Source organism: Geospiza fortis, unplaced genomic scaffold (genome assembly GCF_000277835.1).
Source record: "Geospiza fortis unplaced genomic scaffold, GeoFor_1.0 scaffold19, whole genome shotgun sequence".
In the NCBI taxonomy this organism is placed as follows: Eukaryota; Metazoa; Chordata; class Aves; order Passeriformes; family Thraupidae; genus Geospiza; species Geospiza fortis.
The window spans coordinates 175647-196439 of record NW_005054465.1 but is presented as its reverse complement, the minus strand read 5'-3'; the positions used below and the strand labels follow the sequence as shown (position 1 = coordinate 196439).

General features: G+C 40.4%; 1 protein-coding gene across 1 annotated transcript in view; it reads left to right on the top strand.

The window, feature by feature from the left end:
• Positions 1-20793, top strand: part of PLOD2 (procollagen-lysine,2-oxoglutarate 5-dioxygenase 2) — a 48995-nt gene that overhangs the window by 10159 nt on the left and 18043 nt on the right. Inside the window, exons 2-8 of the mRNA XM_031062785.1 lie at positions 4952-5043; positions 6531-6667; positions 12145-12308; positions 13393-13505; positions 15405-15468; positions 16203-16300; positions 18029-18130. Coding sequence (XP_030918645.1) covers positions 4952-5043; positions 6531-6667; positions 12145-12308; positions 13393-13505; positions 15405-15468; positions 16203-16300; positions 18029-18130 — 770 coding nt within the window. The remainder of the gene's footprint in view (positions 1-4951; positions 5044-6530; positions 6668-12144; positions 12309-13392; positions 13506-15404; positions 15469-16202; positions 16301-18028; positions 18131-20793) is intronic.

Sequence of the window (20793 nt, the reverse complement as noted above, 5' to 3'; positions counted from 1 at the left end):
AGCAAAAAAATACTAGAAGTGTGAGTTGTTTTGATAAACTTTCACTGGATTTCCTAACGCGCTGCATGTGCTCTGTGTGCAGTGTTGTTGTCTTTCACAACTTGTGTGCTGGAGGGTTTCTAATTTGCATGTAAAACTGAATTCTGTTAGTCACTGGATATACTTTTCTTGGCTAAACTCGTGCCCTCTCAGGCTTGTTTTCAAAACAGAGCAGCTGTTTTGTGGGTGTAACTATCGGAAATCTGTCTGACACAATTTCGTCCTAGTAACCGAACACATACCTGGCATGGAGCTCTTGGGAGATTTTTTTTTTTTCATGCCTTCCTGTTGAACTTCAGCATAGGGTTTACATTTCCTTTCTACACAAACTGACCCGTGGAAATAAATGCCAAACTCAGCAATGCCCTGGATGAGTGCCAAGGTGCCTCTGGCAGGCTGTGTGCGGGGGAGCCGTCAGCCTGTATCCTCTGTGGCATCTCAGCACCCTGCCAGTGGGAAGCAGGGGCACCACCTGCTGTGTTCCTGGTCTCATGGAAGCTGTCTTAATGGTTCTTGGGATTGTGAGCATGCAGATGAGTCCATATAAATGGGGAAGTTGCTGTTGGCACCACTGGTGATTCCCTAGTTATCTGCAGAGCTTCAGCTTGTCTTGAAAACATGTGGAAAAACTGGGTTTTGTGCTCTTCAAGTTTGTGCTCTTCAAGTTTGTGCTCTTCAAGTTTGTGCTCTTCAAGTTTGTGCTCAACTTTGAGGATGCTGTTCCTGTTGGAAGACACTCCCAGGATTTTATTTGTCCCTGTGTGGGGTGGATAGTCAGGGCTGAGCTGCAGAGCTGAAGCCTGTGTGTAAGATCACACAGCAGAGCTCCTTGGGGTAGACGCCTCGATGAAAGGTAGGGGTTCATGGAGGGGATGGTGAAGCAGGAATGGTGTCTGGCTGCAGCTGGAATTCCTTGTGGGGAATTTGTAGTGCTCTCACTGGGGAGTGCCAGGCTGCAGTGGCAGCCTGGGGTCTGAGTAATTGCAGGCATCCTTCCACTGCTGTGCCTGGGTCTTCACTGCACAGCTGGAGACAGGGGTGCTGCTGGGGGCTCACTCTCTGTGCAGGGAGGGCTCTGGGGCAGCCCTGAACCTCTGCACCCACAGGGCACCCTGAGGCCAAACCTGCTCTGTGCCCAGGGACACTGTGGGTGGCAGCAGCTGAAATAGCTGAGCACATCCTGAAATGGAAATGACACTTGGATAAACTTGCTGCTTTGGGAATGTTGTGCTTCACATTGACACTCCTGTGAGATCGTGGAAGTCACTGTATCCATGTGGCTACCCACAACTGGGATAAGTGTTCCAGGAAGTTGTTGTACCTAAATGTGGTAAGCAAGGAATAGATCTTTTCAAAGTGAATGAAGTTGAAAAGGTTGAAAAGAAATTAGCAGAAGTATTTAGTGGTCAGAAGCATTCTCTTAACTCACTTCCACTGGAAGAAACAAACATCTCCCATGCTACGTTTAGTGGAAATCTGCCAGTGAATCTGTTCAAGTTGTCACATCTAAATATAATCACAGCAACCTACAGGAACTAGGCTAATATTTTTATTAGCTGGAGGAGGATGGTTCTGCTTTTCTCATTTGGTTAATAATACCCTCTATAAAGTGCCAAGGTAACTATCATTTACTGCAGTTTCCATTGTCTCTCTATTTATACTATATCTAGAATAAAAGCATGTTTCTCTGCTCTTTGGTCAGACACAGCTTAAAAAAACACCACCACAAAAACCAAACAAACCAAAACAAAAGAGGCCCCAGTGAAGACTAAGTAATCTAGAAAGAAGCTCTAATTTTAAGGGGACTTCAAATGCTATAATTACAGTTCTGGTGCACTTAAAAATTATTTAAGTACCACCTGCACTTAAAAGTCAGTGGTGCAACAAAGACATAAAATAAAGCCTCTTCAACTTCTTCTAGTCTAAGTAAAAAAAAAAGACCATGGGTAAGCATGTTAAAAGGAAAACATTTCCCATGTAAATAGTACCTTTAAAATAGCTTTCTTTTGTTCTGTGGCTGTTTGCAAACCCCAATCTGGCAGCCCATTTAGATTGCTTCATTGTCTGGTGGTGCAGTACAGGCTCTTTTACCATTTCATATCAGTATAAACTATTATTTGCCTGCTCAGCTTTCTTCATTTTGTATAGTTCAGGCTGAAATCCCATATGATTTGGCACATTATTCTCCTTCCTCCTGTTCCACAAAAGTCAAGTAACATACCAGACTCCATAGTGAATCTTGAAATACATGAATAATGTGTATTCCATTAAGAGAGAGTAACAATATCCCACAAAGAACACTAGATTATTTTTTGCTTGCCAAACTGTACTTGTATGTTAGTTTAAACTTTCTTTGACTTAGTAACTGTGGAAGGAATCTGATGCAGCCCACATTCTGTCATTTACATCACGTTGTCAAGTACAGATTTTTGAGATCTTTGCTGTTAGCATTTCTTAGCAATGTGTAGGTGTGAAATACTCCTTCTTCAAACCAAATTCTGTGGTTAGAGTCAGTGAGCTGGTCACCTAGGAAACTTTTAATAATGGATCCAGTTGGCTCTATGATGCAATTCTGGTATGATCAGATTTTTCCAGTTCCCTTTCCCTGTAATTTGAAAATGTAGTGCTTGAACAAAAAGCAGTCTTAATTTCCTTCATAGAGGAAAACCCTCCTCTGCCTTCAGTTCTGTTTTAGTCACGGTCTAAGATACAATGGTCTTTATTAATTTTGTGGTGATTTCAGTAGAATTACTTGAAATTGCATGATCTTTGTAATAAACTGTTTGGAAGGTACTGAGTTATTATTACTCTGTTTCTGTCTCTTTGTGAGTCTGTGTGAACTTATTGCACTGTGAGGTCCTCCTGTCCTTTTGAGATGTATTTGGGGGATTTTCTTCTGATTCTTTGCTACAAAAGTCTCCTAGCACTTAAGAGGGGGAAAAAGGTGGAACAAATTATCTTCCAAATCTGGCTTTCCAAAATTTTTGGATTTTCAAGTTGAGTTGATGGAAGAATTTACAATATTTCCAGTTTCTTCTTTGTTGCATATTGTATTGCAGGAGTGTCTGGTTTGGTAGAGCTGGCAGTTAAAATTGTCTCCAGGGCCTTTGAGGAAAAGGATTGTGCCACCCTGTTCACAGATATGCCTCCCAGACACCCCCACCCAAGGAAAAAAATAAAGAAAAGGAAAAAGGCAATAGCAGGATGTGAAAGAAATCCACAAAGTTGTGTGTAGTGAGGAGGGCAGGTAGAGATGTTGTCTGTAGCTGAGGAACTTGGGCAGTGTCAGATAAAATCAGGAGCCCTGCTCAAGGCACAGGCTGGTTTTGGTGGTGTAGGTACTGGGCACAGGGTGCTGTCACTGCTTAAAGGTTACACCTGTTCAAGGAGTGTCTGGGGGAGAGCAAGGTCACAAAGCAGATCAAGTGTTCTGCAATTTGTGCAGAAACACCGCCTGAGTCAGGAGCCCCCTTTAACTGAGACCAGTAGCAAAAGCAGAGGAAGCATCACGTGTGCTTGGGTTATCCCTGCTCTACCAGAGACAGCCACGGATTATTGCAAATAGGGGGTTTTATGCTGCTCTACAAACTATGTCTGTATTCTGACAGGTATTTCTGCCTGAGTCAATACACTTAAGTATTGGCTGCAGAGCATTGCATGAGTGAGTTGCAAGGTGCATTTCTTCTACAACGTAGGAACTGGGTCATCATTTTTTGTGTTAACTTTTGCTGGTGTCACATAAAACAAAATGGGAAGTGGTGAGTGGTTTGAATACACTCAGGATGGTGTCCTGGCTATCTGAGGGCTGCTGAGTGCTGACTTCAGCCTTGTCCTGGTGGTGGACAAGGCTGAAGAGTTAATAGGAGTGTTTTCTGTAGCAGACACTTCTTGCACATGTTGCTGGATTGAGGAAGGTAAATCCAGAAGATATTTTTTGGCAAGTAATGCAGTAACAGACACTCTGTCTGGAATACTCATCATAGGTAATTAATTTTATTTTATTGTAAGGATTGATCTCATGGGCTCTGGTTAGAGCACAGCTATTGCTTGAACTTGGCCTGAATTGGGGAAGCTGCAATGTACTCTTGACATCTAGGCTGATTTGGTTAAATACTTGATTTCAGATAGGAATAAAACCTTCTCATAGCTTCAAATTATTTACTTTCATTATGCAGCATATTGCATAGGGTTCTAAATGTTGTTCAGTAGTTTAATTGGGAAGGTATTTAGTGGAAATTCATGACCCCACTTGAACTGTGTTAAAAGCTCTGGAAAGTGAGGAGGAAATTGGTCACTTGCCTGTGTGCAATAGGAGGGCAAAATTAGCAGTGCTGTAATGTACCTATGCTCTGAATAAAAAACCAACCAAGCAAACTCCTTGCTCTTTTGTCTCTGCCCAAGGACTTAAAAGCACTAAATGCTGTTTGTTGGGGGTTTGGTTTCATTGGTTGGGTTTTTTTGACTAATTTTCATGAAGAGTATGCACTGTTGGCTTTCAGGGGACCTCCTGGGGTTGGGTGAAGTTCTCTTACCACCACGCAGTTGTGTGGTAAGAGGTAACAGGATTAGGTCAGACTGAAAAGTAGTAAGTTATTTCTGTTTTGAAGATTTCTTCCTGTCCAGTAGTCCCACTAGCTTTGTTTTTGTGTCTTGAACTAGTTGTTTACAGAGTAGATAGACTTATTTGCTTTGTCTTCCAGAGGATAACTTTAAATACAGCACCTTGCCCATAGCACTTGTTGTTTGGTAATGTCTCACACCTGTACTGCGGCAGCGTATTTGCCTCCTCTCTTTGAATGAGGTGCAGAATGTCATAGAGCCCCCTGAGCAAGTGCTGCTGTTCATTGCATTTTATGTCACAAACTGTGCCCTGAAATCATACTAATCCATGTTCTTTCCTTTTCTTCCTCAGATAAACTTCTGGTCTTTACTGTAGCAACTAAAGAAACCGATGGCTTTCACCGGTTCATGCGAACTGCAAAGCATTTCAACTACACAATAAAGGTATTGTGTGTTTTGTACCAAATGTTTGTGCTGTCCATGCTGTGAAACAGAACCAGTAAATGGTAGCTGACCTTGCCTTAGCTTCATTGTGTGCTGGGACAGAGGGGAGCAGCAGCAGAGCTGTGGGGCAGGAAGGGCACTTGCTGCTCTCCCTGTTGCTTACCTGCTGATGCCCCTCTGAACCACCATGGGAGGGAGAGGCTTCCACTGCCTTAGGAGCTGCTTCGGGGGTTTGTAGCTATCATGGTCAGCATCCTCCTTGCCCACAGGTTCTGGCACATTTTATCACAGAGCCTTGTTTTTCAGCGTGGCTGATTTTGTTTGTATGAACACTTCTGGGAGCTGCGCCGCACTCAAGGGCTTTGGATCTCTTTCCTTAAGCAAGACTGGAGCACTGCTGCAAGGAAGGAGGGAGGCTCACAGCTGAAAATTTCTCTGTGTTTCCCAGGAGCCTGTAATTTCTGAGAGGACAATGTGTCTCTATCATTCTTTCCAGCCTTTTCTGCCTTGCTCCATGCCTCTGTATGTCACGTACTTAGGCTGGCCTCTGCATGACCTTGGGAAAAAGGGGGGGCACTAACCTCCTAAACTTTCCCCAAAATTGGTTCTGCCAAGAGAAAATCCAGGAATTCAGATGCTGTTATGAAATTTTTCTTCTTACTTACCACAGTGCCTGCACTATAAATAGGAAATTATTTGCGTCTTTGACTTCTACCACTGAATTTAGAGGACTGAGAGAACCTTCCTTAATATGATAAAGCTGTAGTAGAGCACCTGAGCAGCCTGAGCTCTGGATACATCTTCTAGCTTTGCAGATTTTTCCAAAGCATCATGCAATGTATTTCTTCCAGGCTTTATATGTTCCAAAAACTTTATCTTCAAACCACATTAAGAGCTTTTTTTTTTTACCTTTTTTTGACATGTAATCTGCTGTACTGCTTGGCTGGGGAGGAGTTTTATGTTTAACTCAGTTTTAGCAGTGAGCTGTGTACTGGGAAACCTATCCTTTCCTTTTTGTACGAAAAACTTGCAATTTGAATTAGTCATACCCTGATCCACCTAGGTCTTTTGTGCCTCCTGTTCCTAAAGGGATGTTATGGAATTTTAAAGGTCTCATTCAGAATGTTTTTCTAATACTGGTTTTGAAACAATCCTTAGCTTCTTTTTTTTTCTATTATTTTTCCTGAAGGAGACACATTTGAATAAATGGCAGTAGCAGGCAATTGCTTGATTCTTATTTGGTTAAGAAATGTCTCTCTCATGTTTTTGCAGTGATGTCATTGTGCTGAATGTTGCTTCAGACATGGAAAACCTACGATGCTGGAAGTTGCTGAATGTTGCTTCAGACATGGAAAACGATGCTGGAAGTGCTGGCTTTAATGTGTTGCTTCTGCTTTAGCATCTGTTTTCAATAAGGGTCTGCTTTAAAAACGCCTCATGGGTTTGGGTACTAGCAATAAGTGCTTTTTTCCCCCTCCTTATTGCAGGTTCTTGGCAAAGGTGAAGAATGGAAAGGTGGTGAGCTGCCCAACTCTATTGGCGGAGGGCAGAAAGTTCGGCTGCTGAAAGAGGGCATTGAAAGCTACGCTGATCAAGAGGACCTGGTTGTACTGTTTGTGGAATGGTGAGCAAACCTGGCTTCTTGTCTTTGTGTTTTACTCTGGGTAGACATGCAAAAGTAGCTCCTGTGACATGCTGAAAGTTTCACGATGCTTTTGTTCTTCACTGTTTTATTTGAGAGAGTTGGCATCTTTCTTCATTCATAAAAATAGTGGATTGCTTTTGGAGCAATTGTTACTTTTTAACAAATTTACAGATGTAAGAGTTGTTCATAGGTCTGCTGCCTCCAGGGGGTAAAAAAATGTTGCTGGGAGCTGACAGGCTTTTAGGCAAGCATTTGTCCTCTCCCTGTTCAGCTGCAGTGAGAGCAGGATGTGGCTGCAGGCTGGGAGTGTGGATGGGAGGGGAGCAAAAGCAGCTCCAGAAATAAAGTGTCCAGTAGGGACCAGAGGCATAATCTTGTTCCATGAAGTAACAGTGATAAGGAGGAAGCTGGAAAATGGCTCCCTGAGGAAAGCATTTAACAGGAGAATGTCTGTGTGATAGAGAGCTGAAACAAGAGTTTGGTGTCAGATGTAGCCTGGTGCCTGTACTCTCTGTGTGATGGAAGCATGGAGAGACAGTGCTGCTGCAGGTGCCAGATTATAGCTCACAGCACAGCTATGCTTGAACATCCTCCCTGCAGGCCAGATAGGCTTCTCCTGTCACTGAAACCGTAGAGCTCAAATGTGCTCAAAGCACACTTTCTCTGTTGCTTCCCTCTGCTTTTTCTCTTCCTCTTATTTTCCTCCTGTGACAGCAGCATGGCCAGAGTAGCTCAGAATCCAGCTGGCAGCAGACACCAGGCTCTTCCACACTGATGTTAACCAGAGCAGGGTCACAGCTCTGAAATAATCACTGAAGGAAGGTGTGGGACCAGGTCTGGAATCAGGGACAGGAGGCTCCAGTGGTGACGGGCAGCCTTGGGGAGGGGCAGCTGAGTGTGAGCTTGGAAAGAGTCATGGGGGAGTTCACCCACGCTGCTGTTACCATGCTGGAATGTCTGCTCCAGAATTCTCTGTCAGCTTTTAACCTGCTTTATTTATCTAAAATTTGACAGTTGAAGAAACTTAGGGGCACTTTTTCAAGGCAGGAGCTTGGCAGGTTTTGCACAGCAGACATCAGCACAAGGCAAAGTGGCTGGACACTGGCAATTTATGGAAAGTTAATTTGTTTTGTGTAAGTTAACACTTTGGGAAAGTTGGAGTATCCATTAAACTGGTAGTAAATTCGAACACTTTACTTAATTTTCTGTTCCAATTTTACCTCTTGTGATGAGTAAAAGAAATAACTAGAAATCAAAAAATCTAAATAATTGTCACTAATTTATAAATAAGCATTATAAGGGATGCTTATTATGCTGAATATTTTTTATGCATGCTTAGGTCTGTAGAAGTTACCTAGTTTGAAGATACACATCCAGTTTTTGAATTTCTTTTTATTGACTTGTTCAGTTTTGCATTTGCTAAATGAAAAACGAATCTTTCTAAAAGTAAATACATTATGTGTTTGTTCATAGTGTTGTCCGACTAATCATACAAGAACTGAAACTTTTAAAGGTTAATTTCAAAGATTTTGTTCTGTGCTAAAGCTCGGATAAAACAAGCATTTCCCAAATGTTTTCTACTTACATTGAATTTCTTTGTTTCTGAATTTATTATCCTAATTCATCACTATTTTCTTCCTGTGTGGTAAAATATGCAAATTCATTATCACATTGGTACAGAGGTCTAGGTCAAATTTTTCTCCACCATAATTTGCTCTCTGGAGGGGCAGGCTGTCTGCTGGCACAGATGAGAGAGTACAGAGGACCATGTGTGTCGAAGTGCAAAAACCATAATCTTTCTTCCCATGAAAAATCACAGGATTTAAGGCCTCCTAAGTTCCTGGAGTCCAAAATCCCAAGTACATATTTGTTTAGAGCTGGTGGAACTGATTCCAGACAGGAGAGAAAAAAACAGTTCACTGATTCTAGCATTATATTTTAATTCTAATGAGCTTTTGCATTTCCAGAAATCCTGGTTTGCAATTTAAACACTGATCAATGTGGCAGTAAATTTGGAAAAGACAAATGTGATGAACTTCCTTTCTTCTTCAAGTGTTTTTTTATTATATTCATTGTGAAGCATTTGGAATATTAATCTTGGGGGTGGGGAAAGGAAGTGTCTGGTTTGCTTACTGTAACTAGGAAAGTAATTTCTAGGGAGCTGTTTACTTAACAAACTTAGTTTCTTGGTTTGGTTTTTTTTTTCAGCAGTTTTTTATATGGCTCAGAATTCTGGAAATAGTTTGAGCTTCTTCTGTGGACAGCTTGTGCCTATGTGTAGATAGCAAAATGCCTGCAGATGGAACACTATTTAAATTAGGCTTGTTTTTGCTTGAGCCGGCTTCTGGTTTGTTTTGGACCATTTCAGATTGAACTGGCTAATGGCCAATGTAGACTGGATAAATTGGTTGGTGCTGTGACTGTTCATCCAGAACTCTCACAGACATCTCTTTGTGTCATGGGAGAATTCTGAAGCCTCTCAGTTTATTGTTTGTTTTGTTGTATTTTTTTTCACATTCATCAGAAACTAAGGGATAATTATATTTTCTATGTATCTCAAAATGGTTAAGGTGTGGTCTTGGTGGGGACACAGTCTAAGTGACAAAATAGTTTTGTGTCTGTTTTGTGACATTGCTAGTCACTAGTAGGCACTGTCTTGTATTTTGAGCTCTCACCCTGCAACTCCATTAGTAGCAAGTTCTGATTGTTGAAGTTGTGGATGCAAACTGACTTGCATGGTCAGTTCTAGAGCACCTGAGTGTCTGCTGCTGTTTCCTTGTGTGGCTGGGAGTGCAGGGTGCATAGCCAGGATGCTTTGCTGCTGCAAAAGAGAGGGAGGGAGGGGTGGATTCCAGTCCCAAGCATCTGCCATCTGGGAGCTTCAGGAAATGGGATTAGGTTGTGGAAACTTTCTGGGGTTTTTTTTCTTTCTTTTTCTTTTTTTCTTCTTACTTTCTACTTAATTTGAAGGATTTATGAAGAATAAATAAAAGAGTCTCTGAGCTGTTTCTGCTTGCCAGGGAAGCCTGCTTTTTCCTGGATATCTCCACACTGTTTTTCCCTGTCAAATTTTGAAGTGTTTTTTAAAGTAAGTCATTGTGTCATCCCTAATAACAGTAAAAACTGTCAAGGGTAGTCTTGGGGCCTGTTTTGTGATGGCTTTAGTGGTGTAGACCTGAAGTGAATCCCCCCTTACAGCAGGAGATGGGGTCTGAATAGGCCAAATATTACCTGACAGAGCAGGTAGACAAAGCAAATGATGCATTTATAGGTGTTAAGTAGTTTTCCTTTCCATGCAGAGAAGAGTGGGAGCCTCATGAAGCAGCTGATGAAGGTACTGTCAGCAAGGTGGAGGTCCTGCCCAGGAAGAGGTGTGGTGACATTAAGTCACCTCTTGACAAGAGAGCCATGGACATTATTGGCAAGTGTAGGTTCCTGCTGGATTAACAGAGCTGCATGATATCCATTGCAGTTTAGCAGCTCAGATCTGGGTTTAGGATTATAAACTGTGCTCTATTAAGTAGCATATCCCTTTCACAAGCAGAGCCTGTGCCTGGCCCAGCCTGTTGCTCAACTTTGGCTTTCTTTCACAGAATGACAGTCCTTGGAAGCAATGTTCCAGGGTGTTGGGTTCCTTCCTGCAGCTGTAAGCCCTAGCAGCAGCAGCACTGCCCTGCTCACAGAGGAGAAGCACAGCCTGCCATGAGCTGTTAAGTTAAAGGCTCAGACAGATCTCTTTTTGTCTGTCTTCAATGCGTTTCCTGTTTCTCGTGTGTTCTACAGGCTCGGTCTGGCATTGAGACAGGCTGCAGAAATTGAATGGAAAAGGGAGTGAAATGTATTCCTGTAAATTTGGGCAGAAACAGGCATTTTTGTGAAACTGGGGAAGGTCCAAAATGTACAATTTCTTTCATGTCTTCTTCTGCCAAAGTTGCAGAAAAACATAACAGAGTTTTCAGAAAACCACTTACTTATATAGACTACATAACACAGTTCCTCTCCAGGGTTTATACTTTGCTTTGTGGTGAAAATATTTTTTTACATTTGTAAGCCAGCTGTTGTTCAGTTCTCTTTGGCCAATTTCATGAAATCCTCTTTGAAGAAATGACATCTTGAATAATTTCAGAACTGTAATAAAGGAATATCATAAGTCAGTAATGGTTGATCTGTTGGCACTTTTGTCTGGGTAATCCATTGCAAAGCAAAATGTTCTGTGTACTGCAGGTGGGGGTGCTGCTGTCCTAGTTAGCCCAGCTAAAAGGCTTTGCAAGAAAAGTCTTGGTCAAAGTTAGACCTTGGTTTTTCATAGCTCTCCTGTTACTTTGCCTGTTATCAGGGCTAGTGATTTTCAATTTTTAAGGCACATGTGTAGAACAAGAATATTCCTGTGTTCAGATGAGGAAACTGCAAGGCTGAGATGCTGCCATTAAAATATTTTGCTGCTTCAGCCAGAGACTGTGATGTGATTCCAATTTCACTGTGTCATTCTTCATGCTGTGTAAAGTGAACCTTGAAGTGGGAGGTGTTGGCACAGGTCACCCAGAGCAGCTGTGGATGCCCAATCTCTGGCAAATTCCGAGTTCCAGGCCAGATTGGGTGGGGCTTTGAGCAGGCTGGTCTAGTGTGTGGATCCCTGCCCATGGTGGAATGATTGGTTTGTTTGCTTGGTGGTGTTCCCAACCCCCTGTGCCCACCAGGCATTGATTTAGATTTGGCTCAGCCACAAGGAACCACCAGGCTTGGGATGCTCCATTCTTATAGGACCTTGGCCAAACCCAGGCAGGATTCATTCTGGTTTGGCACACTGTTGACCTTTGGCTGTGTCTAACAGCCAAAGATGAGCCCCCCACCTTTAGGCCTTTATCCTCAGTAGGAATTGTGACTCAAAGGCAGGTAAAGTTTTTCATAAATAGGTATTGTGATACTTTGAGCCTTTTAAGTCTTCAGCACGTTAAAGAGGTTGAAGGAGAAATCTGTGCCTTGTCAGGATGCAATACACTTTTTATGGGCACCTAGACTTCATCGAGATCTAAGAGTCAGTGCTGTTGTGTTTAGGAACAAGATGATCTAGATTTTCCCAGTGAAAGTCATCTAAGTAATCTTTCAGTCCTACTTTTCATCTGTTAAAGCTTGATATTTTAAATTGTTGTTCTTAAAAACATAAGCAAAATACCTGAAATAGGAAAATGAGTTTCAGATAAACAAACTGTGAAGAAAAAAGAATGTCCAAAATGTGGAAGACTAAAAAGCAGGAGGAGAAACTACTTTGGCTACGTAGTACTGACTGAAGTTTCTCCCTAGAAGGGTATAGAATTTTTATGTGGTGGTTAAATATGATTTAATTAAGTCATTTTTCAGAATGAAATGTTTGATTTTTAAATTTGAATAGTTTTGTTTTGAACACAGAAGTATTAAAATGAAACCAACCTAAAGGATGTATTTTCTTTCCTTTTAAGCTATGATGTTATCTTTGCCGGGGGCCCTGAAGAGCTGCTAAAGAAATTTCAGGAAACTAATCACAAAGTGGTGTTTGCAGCAGATGGACTGATTTGGCCAGATAAAAGGCTGGCAGACAAATATCCTGTTGTCCGGAGTGGGAAACGATTCCTGAACTCAGGAGGCAAGTGGGATCCTCAAACACTTGAGCTTGAGCATGACCCATCTCTGTTATCTGTTCTGTGCGCTTGTTGCATGTGGAGCTGTTCCGGAATTAGCCAAGTACAAAGCTGATGACTGGATATGCTGTTATCTTCCTCCCCACCTGAATAGCTCCTCTTCTCTGCTCAGGCATAGTTTTCATTCACATTTGCACAGTGTGTGTTTGGCAATAACTTGTAAAAAGCAGATAAATATGGTCAGGGTCTAGCCAGCAGCTGTGCATGGCAGTGTAATGCTGTGTTTGCACTGCTGCAGGAACAATGCAGAGCACACGCCCAGCAGAGCAGCACGTGCTGTTTATAGCCTGGTCACAGAATTCCCAAACTCTGGAGATCTCTGCACACAGGGTTGATGTGCTGGCAGCTCTGCCTGGCCTGGCAGCATGGCTTACACAGCTCCTTCTACAAGGAGTGGGAGCTACTCCCTGTAATCTCAATGACAGATGAATTCTGAAATCCTTTAAATGCCATCTTTGCTAATAATTTTGCACTTGATTAATACACACACTGATACAAACACTGTGCTGTGCAGAAGCTATTGAGTGTGTCATTTCTGAGACACCCTTCTTCAATGTGCAGATCTGGGAATGTCCCTGTTTCTTTCCCTCACCTATCTGACCTATCTTTTTTTATTTTGGTGTATTTTGGTTTTGAGTTGAATTCTCATTGTATTTCTGGCAGTATTAGATTCAGGCATCTCTGCCAGTAAGAACTGATTGATGAAAAGGTAGCTTTTTCCTTCTTCAGGTGGGCTTCTTGGGCAAGTGATAGTCTGATATCATGCTTTGGCATTCTCAGAACCATTCTGGGCAGATCTGATTTATTTTTTTCCTTAAAATACCATTAGTATAAAAATAGCCAATAATTATTAACTTTTTGAAACAGACCTGTTACATACCTCAGGAAGAAGATTGGATTTTGAGCCAAGTTTCATAAATTTCATACTTTTTATTTACTGGCAGCACTCAGAATGAAGTCCCTGTTTGTTGGACAGCATTGGCAAGGTAGTGTTTTTTATGGAAATAACCTATGTGTATGATGTTGCAGGATTTATTGGTTATGCTCCATCCATAAATCATATTGTGCAGCAATGGAATCTGCAGGATAATGATGATGACCAGCTGTTTTACACCAAAATCTATGTTGACCCATTGGCAAGGGTAGGTAGTAACTTGCTTTCTCTTTTCTTTCTGCTTGAAATAACATGCTGCTCCTCATAAAACACCAGGAGATGAAAAGACAAGGAATGCTGTCTATACTGGAGTGCCATGTTGACAGTTGTTTGTTCTCCTGAGGTTCCTACTGCTGGAATGATGAACAGGCTCCCAAAGGGTCATGACTTGATATATTATTTCAGGCTGTCTTCAGCCCCAGGCAGGTTGTGCTTCATTGTTAGAAATAACAGCTCTGAGGTATATGATCAGACACATTTATCTCAATGAGGGTCCCCTGTACTTGGCAGTTTGATGGCCAGAGAACATGGCATTTTGCCAGGGTGTCACTGAACTACTTGCTGATCCAGTGTCTTATACTTTGGCTTGCTGCCATTTCAGATACTGCCTTCAGCTTTCTGTGCAAATATGTCCAATAAAGCTGCATTGTAAATTTTGGGTGAAGACCTCTCTGCGTCCTCACTTAACAAAACTCTCTGCTGAGTTGAGTGTTGAAGCATGATGAGTGTTAGAGGTGTGTCCCTGATGCTGCAAAAAGAGGGATAAGGGAAGCTGGCAATATATTGATGCAAAAAGATTTTAGAAGCTGATATGGAAGAATTTTGAGAAGGATTTTAGTAATTTGTGTGCTTAAGGCAGATGCAAAGTTTTTGAAATATATACATGTTGTTTCTGGCATAACTTAATGGAAAATCTGGCCTGTTTGGACACAGATTCAGAAACAGAATATTCAGAATATTTCTGTTGGAAGGGACCTACAGTGATCATCTAGTCTGACTGGCTGACCAATATGGGCCTGACCAAAAGCTAAAGTGTATTGCTAAGCTTGTTGCCCAAATGCTTTTTAAGCACTTGACAGGCTGGAGGTATTGGCAGCCTCTCTAGGAACTGATCCAGGCTTTGACCACCCTGTTCATAAAGAAATGCTTTCTGATGTCCAGGCTGAACCTTCCCTGGTGCAGCTTTGAACCATCCCCACCAGCTCAGCTCCTCCCTGTCCCCTTGCCCTCCTCAGGAAGCTGCAGGGAGCAGCTCCTCTAAACGAGACAAACCTCAGCTGCTCCTCATGGGAAATTCCCTCCAGCCTGTAATGACTGAGTTGCTTACATGCAAGTTCAGTCAGATGCCAGGTATGCAATTGAAGAGACAGGTTGTAGAGATATAAAGCTGATTCTGCATCCAAGTCAGAAGTAACATGATTGGTTGTCTAAATGGATTGTCTTCTAGACTAAAACTGTGCATCTGTGCAGAGCACTGCTGCACCATGATTCAGAACAGCTCCATGGTGCTTACTGTACATCACTACTGATTGTCTGTGTAGTAATAATGTGCCCAGTGCTATAGAATGTGTAAGAAGATCTTGGAAGACCAAAAAAAAGGACATCATCTGTTTTTAAGCATGTTTGAAATGTTACATACTTGAATCAGCATTTTAAAAATGGTAAAACATGGTATTTAAAGTAAGCTAGGATTAGTAATACAACATTAGGAACATGCTTTAAAACCACCAGTGTTTTCTATCCTGAAAATGATACTTAAATTTGACTTTTATATTTTTGTGACTCTGAAACGCAGCATGTTTTGTTTCTTGGCCAAGACTTGTTAATTTTTTTTTTTTTTTTTTGTTAAGACACAAATTTTCTTTGGCTTATACTGCTAAATTACACTTCCTGTGGAGAGTTATGACCTTTATCCTCCAAGTTTAAAGTTTCTGCATATGCAAAACTGATTGCTATAGAATTGCACAACTTGGGAATACAGACAAATATAGCAATTTGAGGAACACATTTTCCCTGATTCCTTGCTGCCACTGTGGTATAATTGCAGTGTGGCTGTAAAAACACTGGCTTTTAGAACGCCTCAACAGCTTTGGTGCTTTGATTTCAGGAGCGCATTAACATCACTTTGGACCACAAATGTGCAATTTTCCAGACCCTAAATGGAGCTGTTGGTAAGTGTATGATTGGCACATTGTGTGTTTCATTAACTGTTATTAACACTTCTTTTTCTGCTTAACCATGAGTGTAGTTCTTTAAACATGTGCTTATTTTAAGGAAGTGTTTGGATGGGTAAAGCTGATCATCAGATTAGTTACAGGTCTTTTGGGTTGATTATTAATTGAGTGCTCTCATTGTAAAATATTTGATTTAAAATGGGAAAAATAGTTTTAAATAGATGAAGTTGGCAGTAAATATGGAGTTAAGGATAATTTTTCTATTTGCCTTTCCAAAACTTAATTACAGGAGTAAGATTAGTAATTAAAATTGCATTTTAGATGTTCTCAAGTAAACGGCTGTACATAATGAACTCAAATAATGTAGAATTCCCTTTATTTAACTGTCATGAATTTAAATGGAAAAATGTATCTGTGCAAACTTTCTTTCTTACAGCTGACCTTTAATTTTGGAACAACTTTTTTTGTAGTCAGATCATATCTGAAATAACTGATTTCTCTATAAATATCAATACTGAAGCTACTGATGAGAAACGATGAAATTTGATATCACCTTTCTTATCATAAGGAGCTTAGAATTCAAGACCTAGTTAGAAAAATGAACAAAAGCTTCCAAATTAATAATACTGACAATGATAGCAACAGCAAGGTATATTGTATCATCAAGGACTTAAAAACTCTGAAATTTTAACTTTTTAATGAACTTACTGTACTGCTTTGTTGATTTTCAGATGAAGTCCTTTTGAAATTTGAAGAAGGAAAAGTAAGAGCAAGGAATTCAGTGTATGACACCCTACCAGTCACCATTCATGGAAATGGTCCAACTAAAGTGAGTGACAGTTTGGTTTTATTTTCATGTAAAGCAAAAGCATCCATGAAGGCAAAAAATAAAATGGTAGAAGAGTATGAAACAGTCATAGCACACTACCAGTGCAGGTTTACATTTAATGTTGCTAGGAATTAAGAGGATAAAAGCCCCCTTTGAATTCATATTATTCTGCTGTCACTGTGACTTGATATTGCTGTTGAAACAACTAATTTTGTTCCCAAATTCATCATAGCATGGAATATTAGAAGCAAGTAAGCTTTTGTTAATTTTTTCAGGAACACAGAGCTGTTCTTGAAGCCAGTGAAGAATGTCCATCTGGTTATTAAATCAGAATAATAGGGGGCAGGATAATCTAGCCAAGAGTGATGGGCTGGGATACAAAACAGTAACACATCTGCTCCTACCCTAAACCCAGGTGTGTGTATACACATATATAAAAAATACATTGCATTTAGGCAAAAGAAGCAGTCTCTGTGTAAGTACATCTGTCTAGGTACAGGCGTGGCTTTTGCCATTGCCTTCAGTGTCACTGATCACTGCTGTCACTGTGCCCATGGCTTGTCAGCTTTGGGCACATGCTACAGCCCTGTCTGCCCTGTGAAAGAGCTGTTTTGACAGATTCTGTTCCTGTGTAAGGATTCACTGGTTCAGATGTCCCCGCACAGTTTCTCAGAGAAATGGCTGTGTTTTGGTAATGTGGCAGCTGCATCTCTTTGTTCTGTGCAAAATGTACAGATGGATCATTTACAGTAGTGTCTGTTGGCTGAAGGATGGGGCATGACTACTTTCTAATTTCTTCTGAATAAATGTTCTTACTGTAGCTCCTTATTTTCAGAAAAAATGCCTTTCAGGAGAATGAAGTAAAGTTTGAAACTCACTAATATCCCAGGGACTGCTGCTTCTTTATTTTTATACTTGTATTTTGATTTTGGAATCAGTGATTATAATGATGCCTTTATCTGTTTGCCTTATAACTACTCAGTAGGGGTGAAATGTATCACCAATTCCTTCCATTTTTACCTCAACTAAATCCTCAAATTCTGTCATCACTGGCTTTGCTGACATGTTGCAAATAAAAGAAAAGGTTCTGTGTTTTACAGTTGGGCTAACAGCATAGGAACTTCTTACATTAACCCAAGAGTTACGCTACATTAAACAAAAAAGATTTCACCTCTGCCTGTATGATGTTTTAAAAACAAAGAGGAAACTTTTGCTAGGCATCACTTTGTCAGTGTGGTTAAATTCTTCTGTTTTAAATCCAGGATGGAATCAAAAGCACAATAATATATTATGTAAAAAGTTTTCTCTAGTTAGTTAATAAACTAGCATAAAAAATTCCCAGAATTCACTCCCAATAGTTAAAAATATTTTATTCATGAGATACTCCTGCTTTGTACTTCATCTCTCCAATCTGCAGATTAGTAAATTGCACTGGTTAGATACACTTCTTGTACCAAATAATTTTTACATTCTGATGTGTAATACTTTCATTTTTCACCTCAAGTGCATGTCATTGTTATGAAATATTCATTTTTGCAGACTTCATGGTACATATGTTTTCTTCAAAAAGAATAAGATAAAGTTTTTACCTGCTATTTTTAATGTTTATTTCCTGTCAATTGCCTTTAGCTACTAGTGAATAAATGAGTAAACCTGAATTGTTTGAAATGTACAGATCATGCTTTGCATGCATCTTTCATAAATTTAAATTGTTCATTTATGTGTCAGATTCACCTGAATTATTTGGGAAACTATATTCCCAATGCTTGGACGCGGGAAACTGGCTGCAGTGTTTGTGATCTGGATCTACTAGACCTGTCAGCAGTAAAGGTAAGAGCCCTCTGCACTGGAGCAAGGCCCTTTGGGTGCAGCTGAGAGGTGTTCAGTGATTCCTGAGGCCAAGAGGCTTCTTCCTGCAATATGTTTTACTATTTTAAGGAGTATTTTTATACATGTATTTTAATATAGGTTTGCACAGCACTGATGATGCCATACCCAAAAGACCTCCAGATTTTCAACTCTGTTCACTGAGGGTGAATGAACAATGTTTGAATTGTTTGAATTGTGCAAGGTTCTAGAGAGTTATTAGAGTTTGGGAAGAGGTAGAAAAACTCGAGATATTTCAGATTTTTTGACCTACAGAATAGTCAGATGTCGCTATAGGACACGAAACAACACGAGCGGACACACTGCTGCTCTCAAGGTGAAGAAAAGGGAAGTTTATGTTCTGACTCCAACATTTACAGTTTTCCAAAAGTGACAGTGGATTGGAGGGTGAAAGTGCCACCTCTCCAATGACCCTGGACAAGCCAACAATCCATCAAATTTCTCCTCCTCCATAAAAGAATGCAAAACAATAAGTTATTTACAGAAAGCGTGTGAGAAAGTTTGTTACAAGAATGTAAACATCAGAAGGCTTAGAAAATCTTAAAAAATCAGGGCGACAGTCAATATGCATCATTTGAGCAACTTCTGTTGCAAAAAGAGTTTAATAATGAACTAACATGCTTACAGTTACTATTTTCTGAGATTAAACAGTCCAAAACTGCATTGCCTTGTAGAGGAAAATGCAAATATTTGTATTATGTAAACAAATGTGTTTCTGTAGAAGAAGATTTGGATTTCAGTACAGTTTTCAGCATTCTTGTAGGACAAATACACGCATACACATGGCGTGTGTGTATCCAGGACTCGGCAGCTTTGGCTCTTCTACTCCAAGCATGATGTCTTTCGTGTCTCTGTAAATATTTCAGCTTGTACACAGTAAATTTGAGGCAGAGTAAATGCTGACCTCTACCATGTGGAATTGTAAGACTTGGATGAAAAAGTAAATTCTGATTATGTCTAACAGAATCTTTCCAGCAGATGTTTCATTGCTGTTCTGTATTGAAGATTTGAATGAGAACAGGTCTTTGGAAGATCATGTTAAGGATAGCATGAAAGAAATAGTGGCTTGTTGTCTTTGTAATGAAAGGAAAAAGTGAAAGAATTTCTGGGCAATAAGTAGCTAATGGACTGGAATATAAACTAAAAAAGTTTTTGCTGGAATTTTAATAACTTTCAGATTCTTTCTCTGTTTTTAAATTTTATTTTTCTTTTAAGATAAACATTTGAATGGTGTTATAATTAGATAGTGTATGCACTCCCATCATAAATTTTACCTGAGGAAAAGGTGTTGTCAAAAATTTTTTTCCAATGGTGTTGGTATTTAAGATGTAGTTTTGGAGCAGTTAAACCTTGAAAGCCAGTAAGGGGGATGCAATGATTTACTGGATAGCTTCCTATAGTTCATATACATCTGCTTGGAATGTGTCTTCTTTCCTGTAATGCATTCTTTGGACTTCGTGCCTCACTCACTCTGCCAGAAGAAATAACAAGGCTTTTCCTTGGCCTCAGGGGAGGTGTTTACTTCAGACATTTCTAAGTACCAGCAGGATTTCATTTTCTGAACGTGCTCTCTGTTCAGGCCAGTCTGGTTGCTACTTAACGAGAAATTTTCAGTGGAAAGAGCAGTTCCTGTTCTGTGCCTCTAATAATTTTCTCCATATTGTTTTATTTAACTGCCAGCATTTATACATTCATATCTTCTGAGGATTTTGCTTTTTTTTTGGGATTGCCTACAAAGGAGCTCAGAGGTACATATGCAAGGTGTTTTGCTCAGTCCTTGTCCTTTTGACAGAAACAGGATCTTCTGGGCTGCAGTCATGACTGAGGTGTGCAAAAACTGCTCTCTTCTGGTAATGTCAGCAGCCTGTGCCACCCCCAAATTAACCATCTGTTCAGGTAGAAGCAGCATAATGGAAAATAAGTTGAAGAGGGCACCTGGACTCAATAAGTGAAAATTGTTGCTACATTCTTAAAGATTTTTTGGTTTGTGTTTTTTTTTTTTTCCTGAAGCCTAAATTGAGTTTGTTGCCCAACTTAACCTCCCTAGAAATGCTTTTAAATGCTAAAGCTTCTTACTGGTGTGGAGACTTTCCAATGTGGCTGAAAAGGATGATCTCACTCCTCATTTCACTGGCAACTCTTGTGGCAGGAGATCCTGGACTTTGTTCTGTGCAATTGTACTGAGACATTGTCCTGTGTGTCTTCCAAAAATTGTCTTGCACTCAGCTACTGTTTATTAAAAAGTAAACTTTAAAAGTCAAATACATGACCTCACTGAAAATGAGAAAATCTATCAGAGAAAATGCAACATCTGGGTGCAGACTGGGTATTCCCAAAGAGGTTTTGCTGAGAGGCAACTTCTGATTTCACATACTCAGAATGCTCATTGTGACCTAGATTCACATTATGCAGTGACAATTCTTTGTGGTAAACCAAGGTCTGAATTGATGAACTCTGTGCTTTGAGGAGATGCAGTTTACAGGAATTTTTCCCCCTAATTTTTTAAACACCATTGTGCTTTGGTCTCACTGAGATTTCAGTGTTCAGAGCCAAGCAGTTCACATATCAGTGTAATGAAGCAGTGTCAGTAATTCCTCATTGTCCCC